The sequence below is a fragment of the Parasteatoda tepidariorum genome, chromosome 8 (genome assembly GCF_043381705.1).
Source record: "Parasteatoda tepidariorum isolate YZ-2023 chromosome 8, CAS_Ptep_4.0, whole genome shotgun sequence".
NCBI lineage: Eukaryota > Metazoa > Arthropoda > Arachnida > Araneae > Theridiidae > Parasteatoda > Parasteatoda tepidariorum.
The window spans coordinates 8,378,104-8,394,594 of record NC_092211.1 but is presented as its reverse complement, the minus strand read 5'-3'; the positions used below and the strand labels follow the sequence as shown (position 1 = coordinate 8,394,594).

General features: G+C 32.7%; 3 protein-coding genes across 4 annotated transcripts in view; all 3 read left to right on the top strand.

Moving 5' to 3' along the window:
* Window positions 1–324: 324 nt before the first annotated feature.
* On the top strand, window positions 325–8,502 carry LOC107445771 (neurotrophin 1-like). Its single transcript, XM_043053666.2, has 3 exons — window positions 325–977; window positions 2,985–3,242; window positions 5,717–8,502. Coding segments are annotated over exons 1-3 (432 nt in total). The 5' UTR covers window positions 325–975; the 3' UTR covers window positions 5,889–8,502.
* Window positions 8,503–9,792: 1,290 nt separating this feature from the next.
* LOC107445769 (cilia- and flagella-associated protein 161-like) lies at window positions 9,793–10,831 on the top strand. Its single transcript, XM_016060244.3, has one exon. The coding sequence runs from the start codon at window positions 9,944–9,946 to the stop codon at window positions 10,829–10,831; it is 888 nt and encodes a 295-aa protein (XP_015915730.2). The 5' UTR covers window positions 9,793–9,943.
* Window positions 10,832–14,089: 3,258 nt separating this feature from the next.
* LOC107445770 (lysosome-associated membrane glycoprotein 5) overlaps window positions 14,090–16,491 on the top strand; it is a 16,177-nt gene continuing 13,775 nt past the window's right edge. The window contains exon 1 of one of the 2 annotated variants that reach the window (XM_043053663.2): window positions 14,090–14,286. In XM_043053663.2, the coding sequence (XP_042909597.1) occupies window positions 14,250–14,286 (37 nt within the window). In that variant the 5' untranslated portion in view covers window positions 14,090–14,249. Of the gene's footprint in view, window positions 14,287–15,077; window positions 15,300–16,491 lie in introns of those variants that run through there. The other variant, XM_043053662.2, reaches the window with a different exon arrangement.

Below are 16,491 nucleotides of genomic sequence, written 5' to 3'. Positions count from 1 at the left end.
AGTGGGGAGTATATTAAAAATGTCCCGATTAAAAACCCATTAAATGTATGTTTAAATGTAAAAGTATTGCCTATAAACTCGTGCAAATCATGTCATTATTAAAAAACTACAGTAAGTCTAATTATTTGATCTAAACATTATAGTAAATATAATGCCTGATATAATAAATATTCTATATTTATATAATATATCGTCTAATTTATCCTATCCTTCACATTTATATTATATATCGTATCATTGAACCAATTGATACACTAACGTAAACAAGTGCAAACCGGTTTCAGTCTTGTAAAAAGAATAAAGCTGTATAGTATGACCTGATAATTACAATTTTACGTAGAATCGTATCGTGCGTGTAATAATTTGGCCAGGGTCTGTATACCCATCAGCAACAGCCGGTGATCGACCTGCCGTACTTTATCCTGTCAGTACAGTACCTAACACACCGTATCCTCACAGCATCAATGTGAAATTTTAATTCCTTTCACAGAACACTTCCTTGATTATAAAATCAACAGCTATTTTACTTTTAATTGCATGGATATTATTTGATTTATTTTTCCAAGATAAATTGGAAAATGTTCTTTTCTTCTTATAATTTTCATAATCAATAATCTGATAAGTCAATGTGTTTTTTTTAAGGCCATTGGTGTCAGCATTTTTTATGCCTTGACCAGATTCGCCTCCTGCTCAAGTAACTATGCATCGACCAGCGGTTACTGGAACTCCAGAGGTTCTTATCATTCCTCCCTAACCAAAGGTCAGCCAGTGACATCTAATCAATACAATACAAATAGTTATGGCCCTCCACCACTGGGACCACAGATTCCTCAACCCCTGGGTTCGAAATCTGTCTCGACTGGATTTCAACCCATAAATGGTAGGCCGGACAACAGCTACATCAATCAGTTGCCTACAGAAAGACCTTCCTGTGCGAGGAAACGAGACTATTGTCTTGCTGACCACGATTATCCCATGTAAGTAGGCATTTTTTAATTTGTCTTTCACTTTAGAGAACTTACTCTTAGATAGATACGGAAGAAGAATGTTCAATTTGTCTTTCTTTTTCGCACTTTAGAGAATTTACTGTTAGACAGATACGGAAGAAGAATGTTCAATTTGTCTTTCTTTTTCGCACTTTAGAGAACTTACTCTTAGATAGATACGGAAGAAGAATGTTAAATTTGTCTTTCTTTTTTGCACTTTAGAGAACTTACTCCTAGATAGATAAAGAAGAACAATTTTCAATTTGTCTTTCGTTTTTGCACTTTAGAGAACTTACTCTTAGATAGATATGGAAGAAGAATGTTAAATATGTTTCATCGTATTTAATTTAAATTTCTATGGTACCACAGTTGACTGGTCGTAAGGACACGATTCTCAGTAGAGTACCGAAACCAAGCATCACTTGCTAAGGTCAATAAGCTGGTGGGTGACCACTTTGATTAGCCTACATAGGGACCGAGGATGCACGGTATCGGTCCTCGTTAAACTGTTCTACCGTAAAGTGCTAGACTTCGCGCTGAGGTCGTTGGGCTACCAAATCAGGAAGCCATCCCCTCTGCAGATATCTACGTATCTTTACGTTATGATTGCGTGATTTGCTCTACAAAGACTAAGCTACAAGCAAGCTGTTTATAGCTGTCAAATGTTGTTTTATGTTTAAGCCTACCTTAGAACTAAAAACTTGGAATGCGAATTTGAAGAAATGCATGGATGAAATTTAGAAATGAATTGCGGGATCTTACAAATATTGATTCATAAAATAAATAAATTATTTTATTGGTTTTTATTTAACATTATGTTTGTCCAATTGCTCGGGTTCCATAAGAAACTAGATAAATTGTCGCTATTTTGAAATTATAAATTATGTTTATTTTAACAATACAATTTAGTTAAAAAGAAGTAACATTATCGATAGAAGTTCAATAATTTTTTTCCTTTTAATATTATTATTATTGTTGTTGTTGTTAATTTACGTCGCACTAGAGCTGCACAATGGGCTATTGGCGACGGTCTGGGAAACATCCTGGAGGATGTTCTGAAGACATACCATCACAATTTTGATCCTCTGCGGAGGGGATGGCACCCCCGCTTCGGTAGCCCGACGACCTGCGCGCGAAGTCGAGCACTTTACGAAGTCGAGCACAGTTCAACGAGGACCAATACAATATTATTATTAAATATAATAATAATAAGCTGTATTCCTTATTGCTGAATTGGGTATAATATGAAAAAAACACAACTACTTCGATTTAGTAGGAACAACATATGACGCAATACTAAACGAATGGAATTTAGTTGTTGTTTATTTAGCTATTGTTATTAGTAGTTGTTGTTATTTGTTTTAGTTGTTGTTGCTTATTTAGTTGCATTTAGTTTCAATAACTTTTCTTTATAATGCAATAAAATCTGGCGAGCAGCTATTTAAACGATCGAACACTTCGTTTGTTTATTTGTGGCTTGAAGTTAGGCTCGCAGAAAATGCCGTTCATGGTATAAATTTAGTAGGAACAACACAACCTGTGACGTAGGCTATAGTATACCCAATTCATCAAAATCTATAATTTACCACATTTTTTTGCTCACTGAACCCCAGCTTTCCGTAGAGCAAAATATCTTGAATCGTATGCCACAGCTTTTTAAGAGATAGTCTACGTATCCATTGTAAATGTTTGTTTTGATTTTGTGGTCAGAGTTGAAAAGTTATTCCACTACGTTCTCTTTTTTAACTTACGGATATTTGCAAAATCTCTTATTTTCACTTACGCTCAAGTTTGATATTTTTTCACTGGTGCATTTCACCTAAATGACGCATGCACACGAATGCTAACGCAAATTTGCGAAATATCCCTAATAATAACTGTTACGAAACTCTACATTAGTCAAAAATAAATTTCAGTCTTTATCTCACTTTACAAAAGAGCTTTTTAAAGTATAGATTCAAACTCTTTGAAAAAAGACGGATTCTGTGTTATTTTCAGGGAAATGGTGAAATCGGTGGTGCAACGCTATCAGGGAGATGTGCACCGGATGTATTCAGAGATGCAACCTTTGCCCGTAGATGTTGCTGGTGGAAACGTCAGCTACAGGTACAATTTTCCATCTGAAAGAGGAGCCTGGGCCTGCGAGACTGATATATTCACCATGAGGATAGGATGGGCCCGAAACTGGGCCGGTCGGTGGAAAGTTGTCCTCAACACTGATCAGTTCCCACAAGCAGTTAGACTAGAGCACTGCAAGTAAGCGCCATTCTTTTATTTTACTTATTTTGTATCGTGTTAAGCAGTAGAGACGAGGGGGAGATTTCCGTATCGAGATCTGCGGCAGAATAATCGCCAAGTCTTTGCAACTTCTGGGCAGCGACCCGAAAGGAAAAAAAAACAGAAAGGGACCAACTCGAAAGGTATAACTCGTAGCCACCTCCGGGTTAACATTAACTTTTTTTGGTGAAAATTGCAAGTTTAAGATCTGTTTGGCACCTTGGCGTCAGTAGTTGGCGCGACAGATCACGATATGGAAATATCCCCGAGAAGAGAGGAGAACTGAACATGCTAAGTAAAATTTCGAAAACAATATAATTGAATTAAAGCTGTGTTATATGGTACAGGGCTAAATTAGCGGTGACCGCCGGCCGCAGGGACACTAACAATTTGAGATTGAAAAATTGTCTGTTGATCGGTGCTTTTTTATCCGAAAATGCACTCCATGTACAATGAGCCTGAAAAAAAACGGGCCACCCTGAATATCTTTTAATCTAAGGATCGGATCCCCACGTTCTAGAACTCATTCTTAATGGTTCGAGGGGGGGACCTCAAATATGCTAATTAATCAGTGCAGACGATATTTTAAGTTACGAAACCAGACAAAAGAAAAAAAACAAATATTTTTTTCAACAGTTTCGGATGCCTGACCCCAAAATATAGGGGGTCGCCGCAATCTGAGATCTGATTATTAGTTCAAAAATTATTCTGGGTGGTCTGGTTTTTTTTTTTCCGCATTGTACATTATATTTTATGATATTCTGAAAATTTCGTTATTTCACACTTTTTTCTTAAAACTTTTCATCATTTTATGTATGAACCTTATAATGTTAATTATATTTTGAGATATGCATCAAAAGAAAATATTATTAACATCAACAGTTTTTTTTATTTGTTTAAAGTTCTCATTATTTGAAAAGGGGCCACTGCTGAAACTGCTACAACTGACTAATATCACAATTTTCTAATTTTCTAATTCCTATATTGACGGCTGCTGGCGTAAAGTACCTTAAATTCTTTTTTTCCCCAGTTTTTATTCGTTTTATGTATTATTATTATTTCTTTTTTTTTAAGAAAGATGATTTTAAATGAAGCTCAAAATAATGACAGACTTTTAAATATTTATATATATTTAAAAAACACCATTAGACAAATTATAATAAGTCATACACAAAATTTAAAAAAAAATAGACAGTTAATTTTTTTTAATTACTAATGCTTGAAGTGTAACCCATTGTTTTACGCCAAGTCTGCCAGCAATTTAAATTTTTCTAGTTTCCGTCGCCCATTTTCTAGTTTCTGTCGATTTCCAAATACTGCAAAAATACATTCTTCAAAAACTCGCAGTGTTTTTCATCACAAACAGTGTCTTTGACATAATCCTATTAAAGGAAAAACGGAGTAAGGTCAGGAATCTTGGTGGCTATGTGAAAGAAATGTGAAAGCAGTGGTGAGGGCGGGGATAAGGGGGGTGCCCCTAAGTAGTAAATGTTGTTGAAAGAGCCGTGGAGACTCAGGGGATAGAGCACTCGCCTCCCAATGAGGTAAACCTGGTTCAAATCCCTGTGATGGCTGGTTAATTCGAATTCCGCACCTAGCTCGCACAGCCCACAGTGCTGACCTTAAAATATCTTCAGTGGTAGACGGATTATGTGTTAGAGTCTCCTTGCCGTCAGGCTAAACTATTAATTTCTGCCGTTTGTCGAGTGAATATTATAATTGTGCCCCATTGTGAGCCTCCTAATTTATGTATAATTATTTCCTTTGGTATGGTATTTCTTTTTGTATGGAGGTTTTAGTGGTTTTCTTCTCCATATAACGTAATGGTATGGAGGTATTCGTGGTTTTCTTCTTCATGGGTTAGTTCTATCAGAAGGTCCTCCGCGAAGGCAAATTTCCAGGATTTTCCTTGTCTCCTGGATTGGGTTCAAAATTACAAGGCTACGGAGTTGAACAATAGTAGTCATAAACCCAAAACATTTGGGTCGACTGTTTAATGGTGGTTACAAAATGCGTAAACAAGAGGATAAACATGGCTCAGGAGATAGAGGGTTCGCCTTCCAATGAGGTGAGCCGGGTTCGAATCCCAGCAAATGGCTGGTTGATACGATTTCCGAAACCGGATAGCACTGACCACAGTGCTGACTTAAAATATCTTCAGTAGTAGTAGACGGATTATGGTCTCGAGTCCTTTTGCTGTCAAACTTACCGTGGCAGGCTTTCGTATTTTTCCTCTCCATGTAACGGAAATGCGGGTTAGTTCTATCAAAAAATCCTCCTCGACGGCAAATTTCTCCCAATACTTGATCCAGGATTTCCCTTTTCTTCTGGATTGGGTTCAAAATGACAAGGATACGGAGTTGAATATTAGTAGTCATAAACCCGAACATTGGGTCTGCTTTTCAACAACGGTTATAAAATGTTGTTATGATAATGTGTGACTTTTGTTTTAGGTACGAAAACCGGTCTTGCCAAATGATGCCTCCTTGTGTGAGATCTTCTTGCCTACAACGGTACACAGCAGTGCAACTTCTGAGTACGGATCCTCAGGCTCCTGACCAAAGTCCGACCGTGGACACGTTTCTTCTTCCCGGAGGATGCTCTTGTTATATTGACTTCCTATGATCTTCTTGACCACAACTTTAAAAAAAAAGTTCCTATCCGAGGTCCCGAACATGATCCTTCATCGCGATTTGGAATGTCAATTTATTGTTGCCAGTCAAATCGTTATTCTCATTTGCTTGTAGTGTAATTAAAACGTAGGTGTGATGCATACGCAGACAAAATAGTTCCTGATATTGAGATAAATTTTCAAATTATGAACAAAAAATAATTAAACAGAGTACAGTCCCTGTTCAAATCATTAATAAGATTCTGTGTAAAATCTTAATTATCGCGTGATACCCTATACAGCTTTATTGTTTTTATGTGAATGTTTGCACTTGTTTACGTTAGTGTATCCATGGGTTGAATTTGACGATAGATAATATAAATTCGACGGTAGGATACATTAGACGATATATTATATGAATATAGAATATTTATTATATCAGGTATTATATTGGTATATTATAATAATGAGACCAAATAATTACACACACTTTAGTGTTTTAATAATGATACGTTTTGCACGAGTTTATAGGCAATACTTTTATATTTAAACACACATGTAATAGGTTTTTATTCGAGAGATTTTTTATATACTTCCCATTTCTATTTATTTTCAAAGCATTGCATTGCATTGTTTACCAATTGATACACGAGCATAAACAAGTGCAAACTGGTCTCTGCCGCGCAAAAACAATAATGGCGTATATCATCTGATAATTAAGATTTTATATAGAATCTTATAGTGCGTCGAATAATTTGGCCAGAGACTGTAGCTATTTGAGGAAATAGAATACCAAGATTTTTTTTTTTGTTACGCTTATTAGAAACTTTTGTTTATGACTTATTATTTACTATTTATTTTATCTATGGGAGCTCGATTTGTACTTGTTACTTGACAAATCTGTCAATTATTTCCCTGTGTACAAACAGTTAAAAATCTAACTGTACAGTACCGGAAGAAAGCCCATTGGGGCAGCTGCTGGTCCAGTTGTATTAGAATACAACATAAAAAATAAATAAAATAAAACTTTGCACATTAGTGGTTTTAAATTGATATTTAAGTGAAATAAGGACCGATAATGTATTACCTTTATTTTTAAGATTATGTTAAAGTTATCAAAAAAAAGTTCATTTGTCTTTTGGGACTGTCCTTTCGTTAGTAACCATCTTTAAATTTCATTCTTAAAACTAGTACTTTTCTTTTCACTACGTTACTTTTGAAAATTGGTAATTTTTTTCGTTTCGTGATTACTTTTGAAAATAATTAATTTTTCATGTACTATTTCGTTACCAGTTTAAAATGGAAAAGTATCGTACTTTTTTTTTTTTTTTTAACAAAAACATTGAAAGAATTTTAACCTTTCTTCTCTTTCTAAAAAGCTTTGTTACCAATTCTTAGAATAAAACTTTTTTCACGCTATTCTCAAGCAAGATTGTCAATTTCCCAAAGTTTATTTTAAAATAACTTTCTAACTTTAGCTTTCTAACCTACAAGTTTCTTAACCACTGATGCTGAAAAGACAGATAAAATGCACATCAAGATGCTTTTGTCCCAACAACGTGCCGTGCATGTCGTTGGTAATTTTGTCACAGAATTAAAAAAAAGACGTTTGCATCTTAAAAATTAAAAAATAGAAAATATTTAGAGCATCGATTGAAAAAAGTTGCATCGAACACTGTCTGCCGTTTTGGTAAGCACATTTATGAGTATCTTCACAAATCAAGTGGTTAAATATAGTTCGTTCACCAGGAGTTGAGACTTGGCTCCACCTCCTCGGACGCAGAGTTCATTTCAGCGCGGGAGTTTGAAGAGAAACATCTCCGTTGTTGAAATTGAGACAACCCTTAATTTGCGCCAAACACAAAAAGTGAATTCTTTTTCAGTCACTTACTTTGCTTTATCATCTGCTATTATACATTTTGTTACACTAACTAATTAAATATAGTTTAAATTTAAAAACTGCTGTTCTCCCAGCGAAATGGCTCATAAAGGACAAACTATTCACTCAAAAGAAAGAAATATCATAAAAAATGGTGCAAAATATCATCAAATTTATGAAATATTGTTAAGAAAATGCACATAAAGTTTGCGAAATAAATGTTCTTGCCAAACGATCGCCAAATAGTAGCAACATTGTTCAAGATTGCTCACAACCTTCTCCCAAAAATAGCGAAATAGTATCGTCGCATACCACGTGATGAAGGCGGAGCCAAGTGCCAACTCCTGGTGAACGAGCTATACGTATCTTATTCGGATTACCAATACTTCGTCAAATACTTTGTTTCGTGAACTTGTTCATTTTGTTCCATTTGTGAAGAATAGTAAAAAATTGTGAAATAGTGAAAATTGACGAATTATACCATGTTTTTCTATCTTATCTTGAGAATATATTTTTTATTTAATACTATTAATAAAGCAAATAAATTTATAAAGTAAAAATAACCGAAGAGCAAAGCAATCGTTTTGTAAAATGAGCAGTTAATTAGTAAAAAATCAAATAATTCACGAAATTAGTTTGAAAAAAATATTTCAGCTTTCTACACATTTTAAAAGCAGTTTATGTTATTTTGAATGCATTATCATTTTGGTTTTATGTGTTTGTAAATAAAGTCGTTACTTTTTAAAATTTCTACTTGTACTTTTTACTCAATATTTTTAACCCATTAAATAGGTTGTAACCCATAAAGGTTGCTTTTTAAAAACTTCTAAATTTTATTTTTAAGCGACAAAAAATAAATGAGGTTTTTATGCACTTTAACTTCTGTAATAAAATAGCCTATATAGGCTTTACAGTTGGGGAATTTAATTATCGACAATACCAACCTTCTTCTTTCAAAGGGTTCCTCAAGATTGAATCCATTTAGCTTGTCTTATATACTAGTGAATTGATGTTTAATATTCGTAGTGGTAGTTACGCCACAATACTCCCCTACCAGAATATTAACAGAGATAGAATTCAAGGAAAACATACAACTAGCGAAAGACCGGGAAAGCTGTATTAAGCTCACCGTATTTGGAGCGCTTGTGGTGAGAGCTGCATTAAGTTCACGGTTGCGTGTGTGGTCTCTCTTGTGTTACTAGTTGCAGTCGAGTGTGTGTAGGATCCCGTTGTGTGTAAATACGACTGAGAAACAACAGCGTGAAGAGGACGATTGCGCAGTCTCAAATAGCAAGTCAACTGCTCAATGGGAATCATCCATCGAAGTAAGCGTGCTCAAATCAAAGCGGGCATTGCTTTCGAGGTCAGCGGCTTCATATCGCGTCCGGGTCACCAATGTAGAGAATGTAGAAATCGATAATGCCAACCTTCATCTATCAAAAGGTACCTCTAGATTGAATCGAGTTAGCGTGTCTTAAACACTTGTGAATTGATGTTTAATAATCATAGTGATAGTTACGCCACATACACTTGAAGATTTTTAATTAATCATTCAAGTTTTAATCTCCTTGGAGTAACTGTAAGCCTTATTCAGAAACCAGCAATGGTTTTACATAAACTTTTTGAGTTCATGCTGCCTCCATTTATTTATTTTTTCTAGATAGAGAAAGGCATAGGCAACAAAAAAAAACATATTTCGACTGCTTGAAATATAAATGAATATGATAATATGAAATAAAAAGTCACAGAAGAGAAAAATGCTAACATTTTGTTATTAAAAGAGAAGTGTTTTATTTTTGATTTCCAAACTATGAAATCTAAATAAATTACATCTGCTGTGCCTGCCTCGAAAATATGTAATAGAAATGAAAAATCCACTCCCACAAGGGATTGAGCTTGCAATTGAAGGGAAAAATCTTTAAAGAATACTTGCTGCAGCATCGAAAAAAAAATTTCCAAAGCGAGTTATAAGCAAGAATATTTTATTGATAAAAAATATACTTACCTTCATTTCCTCTCTAAACTTGCTGTTGTAAATTCTTAGACATTTTCTTTGAATTATGAGTCAATCTGAATTTATGCAATAAATTTTAGCTGAAAATACTTCTTCTTGATTTAACTCTTTATAATATTTTTGTATTCAAACAAACGGCAAAATTGCTTTGATTGAAGTATCAACACTAAATTCAAATGGATTACAGCATATTTTTTGAAACATCATCAGATCGTAGAAAACGATATGTCAGTGAAGTACACGATTATCATAACGACGCCGTTCTTCTCGGTTATTGGTCCGATGAGAGGGCTCGAAAAGAGATCGAAACTGAGAGACTTCTGCAAGCTTTTGCCAATGAAGAATTGCCCTTTCAGAAACTCGACAGGTACGCATCGCTATTAGCCAAACCCGTTCAACTCACCCGGAATTTGGATGGTTTCTTGCACCACGGTGACATAATTCGCTTGAAATGGTCACACCAGAACGAAACATTGTACTTGGCGGCTTTACCTCAAAATATTGCCACAGATGGTACATTCGACGAACCTTGCTGGGTTACGGCAAGTGCAGATTCAAGAATAATGGCAAGGAATTCTGTTTACATATTCCGCAATAGCAATTTTGTACCGAATCACGTTCCTTTAACATACGGAGAAATGATAATAATCTGCACTGTGGATGAAGCGGGCCATCGTTTATTGAACGGCGAGCCGAAAAATTTTACGGCATTTGCTCAAAAATCCGGTCACATGGAAGTAACGTTTGTCAAGGAGTTGTCCGGGAGAGGATTGTGGAGGATATTTTGCACCCATAAAGACGATAGGCTGAAAACAGAAGGACAGTTTATACCGTGTAATACAGACGTAATTATTCATCATGTGGCCAGTGGACAAAATTTAGCAGTTGAAAGAAAGACCGAAATAAAAACAGTTTTAGGATATGAGAGAGAAATATCTGTACATTCGTACATAAATCGGTGCAAAACAGATGACGAGCCAAATATCTGGCGAATCGAAGCTCCTTTCATTAAACCAGAGGATTACGGCGAACCAATCAAATTAACGTGCAATAAAAAGTTATAACACAGCTATAATTTCAATGTTTACTTGAAACTTTTACTTTTTTATTGAACGTTAACTTTTATTGATGTCAGTGATACTGAATTAATTGTGGTATTAAATACTACGGAGTGCCTATTATACCCGATCAGTCGATTCAAAAAATTTATTTTACTGCCGTGCCGGAACAAATTTCGACCCATTCCAAAATCGATTCTTGTTCACGTGATATTTTCTAATTTATATTTTTAGGTTTGATATCCCTAGCGTCATGATTGCTTTTGGATCACTTTTTTCTTCGTATGAAAAATTAGAATGTGCTTTCTCTGAATTGAGATACCTTACACTGAGGATTTTTTTAAGGTTAAGTGCCACTGCTCGGTATGAATTTTTTTTTCTTCATGTATTCTACACTCATGTTTATAAAGGTTGAATGGTTAAGGTTAACTGGATGGTTTTTATCGGTTGAATAGCGTCACTGTTATCGTACCGACACAAGAAATTGGTTTTTTAGCATTACCGCTATTGAGTCGAACTTATCCTGAACTTACAGTGGTTCTGTTGTCAAAATTCGGTTGAACAACGATTGAAATATTTAATCGAAGTGCAATTCGATTTCTTTTTTTAAAATTCAATTTATCGAGAATTATTTGACCGTAATTCGACTATATTCGACATAAATGAATAAACATGACGACGAATCTCGCCAAATCTACAACTACGACAGCAAGCTTTATCGCCCTCCCTAACATCGCCAAAACCACCGATTAACGTATACCTTTTTTACTAATATCTAATTTAATATCAGAGTTTTTTTTCCTCCATCAGGGCCGTCTTAATAGCAAGCAAAACCCCTTTAACATGCCATACTGTTTAAAATCGAACTAAAAAAAACTTCACATACATAAAATAAAGCATTTTTAAACTATGACAATTTTTTTTAAATAATTAAATGTTTAATCAAATATTTTTCCAAACCAAGAAGCTAATTAAAATAGTTAAATTAAAAAAATATGTAGGGTATAACAAATGTAAAAATTCAGAATGTATGCATTATTTCGTCGCACTAGTCAGTTATTAAAGCACTTTATGGGAGAAATGACCTTGAATTGATGTTAACTTTTAGAGAAAGCGGTTGAATTCCTTTTTGTTTGCATTTCATACAGGAATCCATGCCAAAAATCAATTTACGAGAAAGCATAAGAGAAATCTCTTAGGCATGGAACTATGATGTTACAAATCGGAGCTGGATTGTTTGTCAGCGCGGAGAATTTGGAAAGTGCGGAGAAGAAGGATGACATTTCGTTTGAAGTACTTAAAAAATGTGCGTACAGTTAGGAGAGAACCACGAAATTAACGGTGATGTAGTGATTAATGATTTTCTTTTTATTCATTCTGAGGCTACAACCACAGAAACATTAACTGAATGGCATATTTTGGACAGTGTGAAAAACAAAAACAATACAGCAATAAATTGTGAGGAAGATGAAGGCTATGATGAAGAAATCACCAAACCTTCATACAATAAAATGTTAAAATCATTTTAAACAATTCGATAGTATATAATCATTTACAAGATAAAGGTTTATCAATTGCTTATTTAATTATGTCTAGTGTTTATGAATTTAAAACCTGTTTTGTGTTGTTTAAGCAATTTAAATGGTGATTTTCCATTTAATGAACTTTTTAATCGAGATTTAGCGACTTCGTTAAATAGAGGTACGACTGTATTTTTTAAAATTTGAAAATAAACTGTATAAATTCCATGGCAAATATTTGTTATCGTAAAAATGGCACGGTGTAGTGACAATGACGAAAAGCAACAGTATAAAAATAGTCTTTTATGCATTGCCTTAGAAAAGAAACTATCCGATTAGTAATGCTGCATGATGAATACGCTTTTATAGAAAAAAAAAATTATTAAAATTCAAAATGCAGTGAGTCATAAATACAGTGCCAGATTAAGCGTACGTGGGCCCTAGGCCATTCTAATTTTTGGGGCCCTTAGATTAAATTTTTTTCTCGTATATTTTTTATTTATTCAAATATAAAAGTATTTATATATCTTTTCATTTAAGAAAGCATATTTAAAATTAAAATAAATAATAATGAATTAAATTTTACTTTATTTTGTTAAATTAGAACTAAAAAATAATCATAACATTTTATAATCATAACATATATATTTGGAATTGATTTTTTTTTTTTTAAATCATTGTTTTTCCTAATTTTTTGAAATTTATTTTCAAAAAATTCATTTTAAGGGGGCCCCCATATAATGTTACAAAAAAGGATCCATAACTAAACATAAGCTAAAATCTGGAAAAAGTTATAAAATCAACTTGTGTATAGCACTTCAATAACCAATAACAAATTATTTAACTGCCCTAATATACTGCAATGAATAAGACTGATAAGTAGGATGATGAACATATCAGAAGATAGAAATCGTTTCGGTATCAAATTTTGAATAGATGATGATATTTTGCAATGGGTAGATGGGTACTTTGTACTACATATTATATACCGGTACTTTTCAATTTCGCACGCGCTAGTAAATTCGACTATTTCATTTATTTATTTACTATTTTTTTTAAATATATCCTTCAACTAAAAAATTTTTTTTTAAAAATTAAATTACTTTGGCTGACTTGGCATTATAGACCTGATAGCCTACGCCGGCGAGAAAAAAGTACCTGCACAGATTACACATAAAAACATATTAACTTATAGTTCTTTCATAAAAACTGGTCAGGTAATGAAACATTTCTTCTAGTTCTGTAATTTTTACAAGAAAAGTTGTTAAAGAATCCACTTTTCATAAGAAAACAATGCACTTCTTACTGTTCATTATTATTTATTTTGTTACACGTTTATTTAACAAAAAAAATTCAACAGCCCTTTTAAAACTCCATTGTCCAACAGCACATTTAAAACATCCAAAATAGCCATTGTTAATGTAAATTAAAAATACTCATTATTAATGAGTTAAAAAGAAATCGTTTGAACTAAGCGGGAAAAAAACTATCATATTTCAAAAGCAACTTTTAAAGCAGGCGATAATAAACAATTAATCTTTACAATTTTTCACTACCAACTCTTCTCATTCCTACTTATGTGAGGGAATTTTATAGCAATTAATTATTAGCAATTTTGTTCACAAAATTAATGCATATAAATAGTTCTTTTTGAATTCGTTTCGAGACTAAATGTCCCATCATGCTTTACGTTAAGCATGATGGGAGATCTTTCGTACGGGGCATGCGCAAACTTGTGTTCTCTAAGGCGCGATCGATTTACAATAATGGACGTCCAGACAATATTCTTTACTCTTCATCCATGATACCTATAAAATTATCTTACTCTTCTAAATTTAATATTCTATTCCATTTTGTTTCCTGATTGCTCGCATTATTGAATGAATCGTTTAGCATCCTAAGCAATGGCAAAATTCTGCTGCACTGCAACAACCATAACAGGTAAGTTCGTGTTCTATTTCATTTGATTTGGGCTCGGAATTCTTTTTTTTAAATAAATTATTGAAAAATTGTTCGTAAATATAATGATTTACGTTGAATACCAATGAAAAATATTAAATCTGACAATAATATGCTATTAAAGTTATGCATAATTATTCTAGAAACTGACTTTAAAATATTTAAAAGAACAAGTTAACATTAAACTTTCTTGTTAGATATTTTAACACTAGTCTAGATTTTACTGATTTAATGATCTTTTAAAATTATCTTTTAAAATATTCTTTTTCCTGAAATTTGAAGGAAAAACTGAACTGAAAAAAGGTTTAAAATTTGGAAAGTTGGATGATATATATTTTTATATTGGATGATATATAGTTAGAAAAGAACTCGAAGATATTGGATATAATTTATATTGGGTTGAGAGTTTANGTTTATTTAACAAAAAAAAATTCAACAGCACTTTTAAAACTCTCACTGAAATATCCATTGTTAATGTAAATTAAAAATAGTCATTATGAATGAGTTAAAAAGAAATCGTTTGAATTAAGCGGGTAAAAAAATCATATTTCAAAAGCAACTTTTAAAGCAGACGATAATAAACAATTAATCTTTACAATTTTTCACTACCAACTCTTCTCATTCCTAACTTATGTGAGGGGATTTTATAGCAATTAATTATTAGCAATTTTGTTCACAAAATTAATGCATATAAATTATGCTTTTTGAATTCGTTTCGAGACTAAATGTCCCATCATGCTTTACGTTAAGCATGATGGGAGATCTTTCGTACGGGGCATGCGCAAACTTGTGTTCTCTAAGGCGCGATCGATTTACAATAATGGACGTCCAGACAATATTCTTTACTCTTCATCCATGATACCTATAAAATTATCTTACTCTTCTAAATTTAATATTCTATTCCATTTTGTTTCCTGATTGCTCGCATTATTGAATGAATCGTTTAGCATCCTAAGCAATGGCAAAATTCTGCTGCACTACTACAACCATAACAGGTAAGTTCGTGCTCTATTTCATTTGATTTGGGCTCGGAATTCTTTTTTTAAAATAAATTATTGAAAAATTGTTCGTAAGTATAATGATTTACGTTGAATACCAATGAAAAATACTAAATCTGACAATAATATGCTATTAAAGTTACGCATAATTATTCTGGAAACTGACTTTTAAATATTTAAAAAAACAAGTTAACATTAAACTTTCTTCTTAAATATTTTAACACTAGTCTAGATTTTACTGATTTAATTATCTTTTAAAATATTTTTTTTCCAGAAATGTGAAGGAAAAACTAAATTGAAAAAAGTTTTAAAATTTGGAAAGTTGGATGATATATATTTTTATATTGGATGATATATAGTTAGAAAAGAACTCGAAGATATTGGATATAATTTATATTGGGTTGAGAGTTTATTTAAATGTAGTTGAGAAAATTTTATGCAAATTAAATAATTAAGTATAAAAACTTTTTAAATCTCAAAATAAGGACAAACGATTCAAATAAGAGCAAAAAATTTAAACTTTAAATAAAATATGCCCTTTTTAATTGACTATGTAATTTTTTTATAAAAATCACAGAATAAACAGGTTGCAAATCTATTAAAAACACATGTATGGTAAATGTATCTTTTTTTGGTGTGGAATGCTGGATATCATTGGACTACTTCTTTAAATTTCTTCTTCTATTTCTGACGAATGAAATCTTCTGTTTCGACAACAAATTAAATAAAAATATAGCGAGTAGATGCAAGGGTTTTTAATACAAAAGGAATTTTGAAATAATTTACCAAATGAAATCCCTCGCGTACCTTAAGTACCTAATTTATGATACTGAAATCTATATTAATCAAACTCCTCAGAAATTCAGTACGAGTCTTATAATAAGATTTATATATTTTTTTTCAGCTTTTATATTCTTTTTGTATCACAAGCAATTACATAGTTTTTTTATAGTGCATATATATACTTTTAAACTCGTGAGATTTAATTACTTTTTTATCAAGTCACACGACTATACTGCTATATTTATACTTAAAATTTTTTTGACAATGTTCAGTATTCATAAACGTATTGTTTTAAGACGAAAAAAACAAGCTCTCTGTTCATTTCAATCATTTTGTTCCCAGCATTCTTTCTAATGAATTGTACCTCATCTAAAAGGTTTGAGGGAATTTTATAGCAATTAATTAT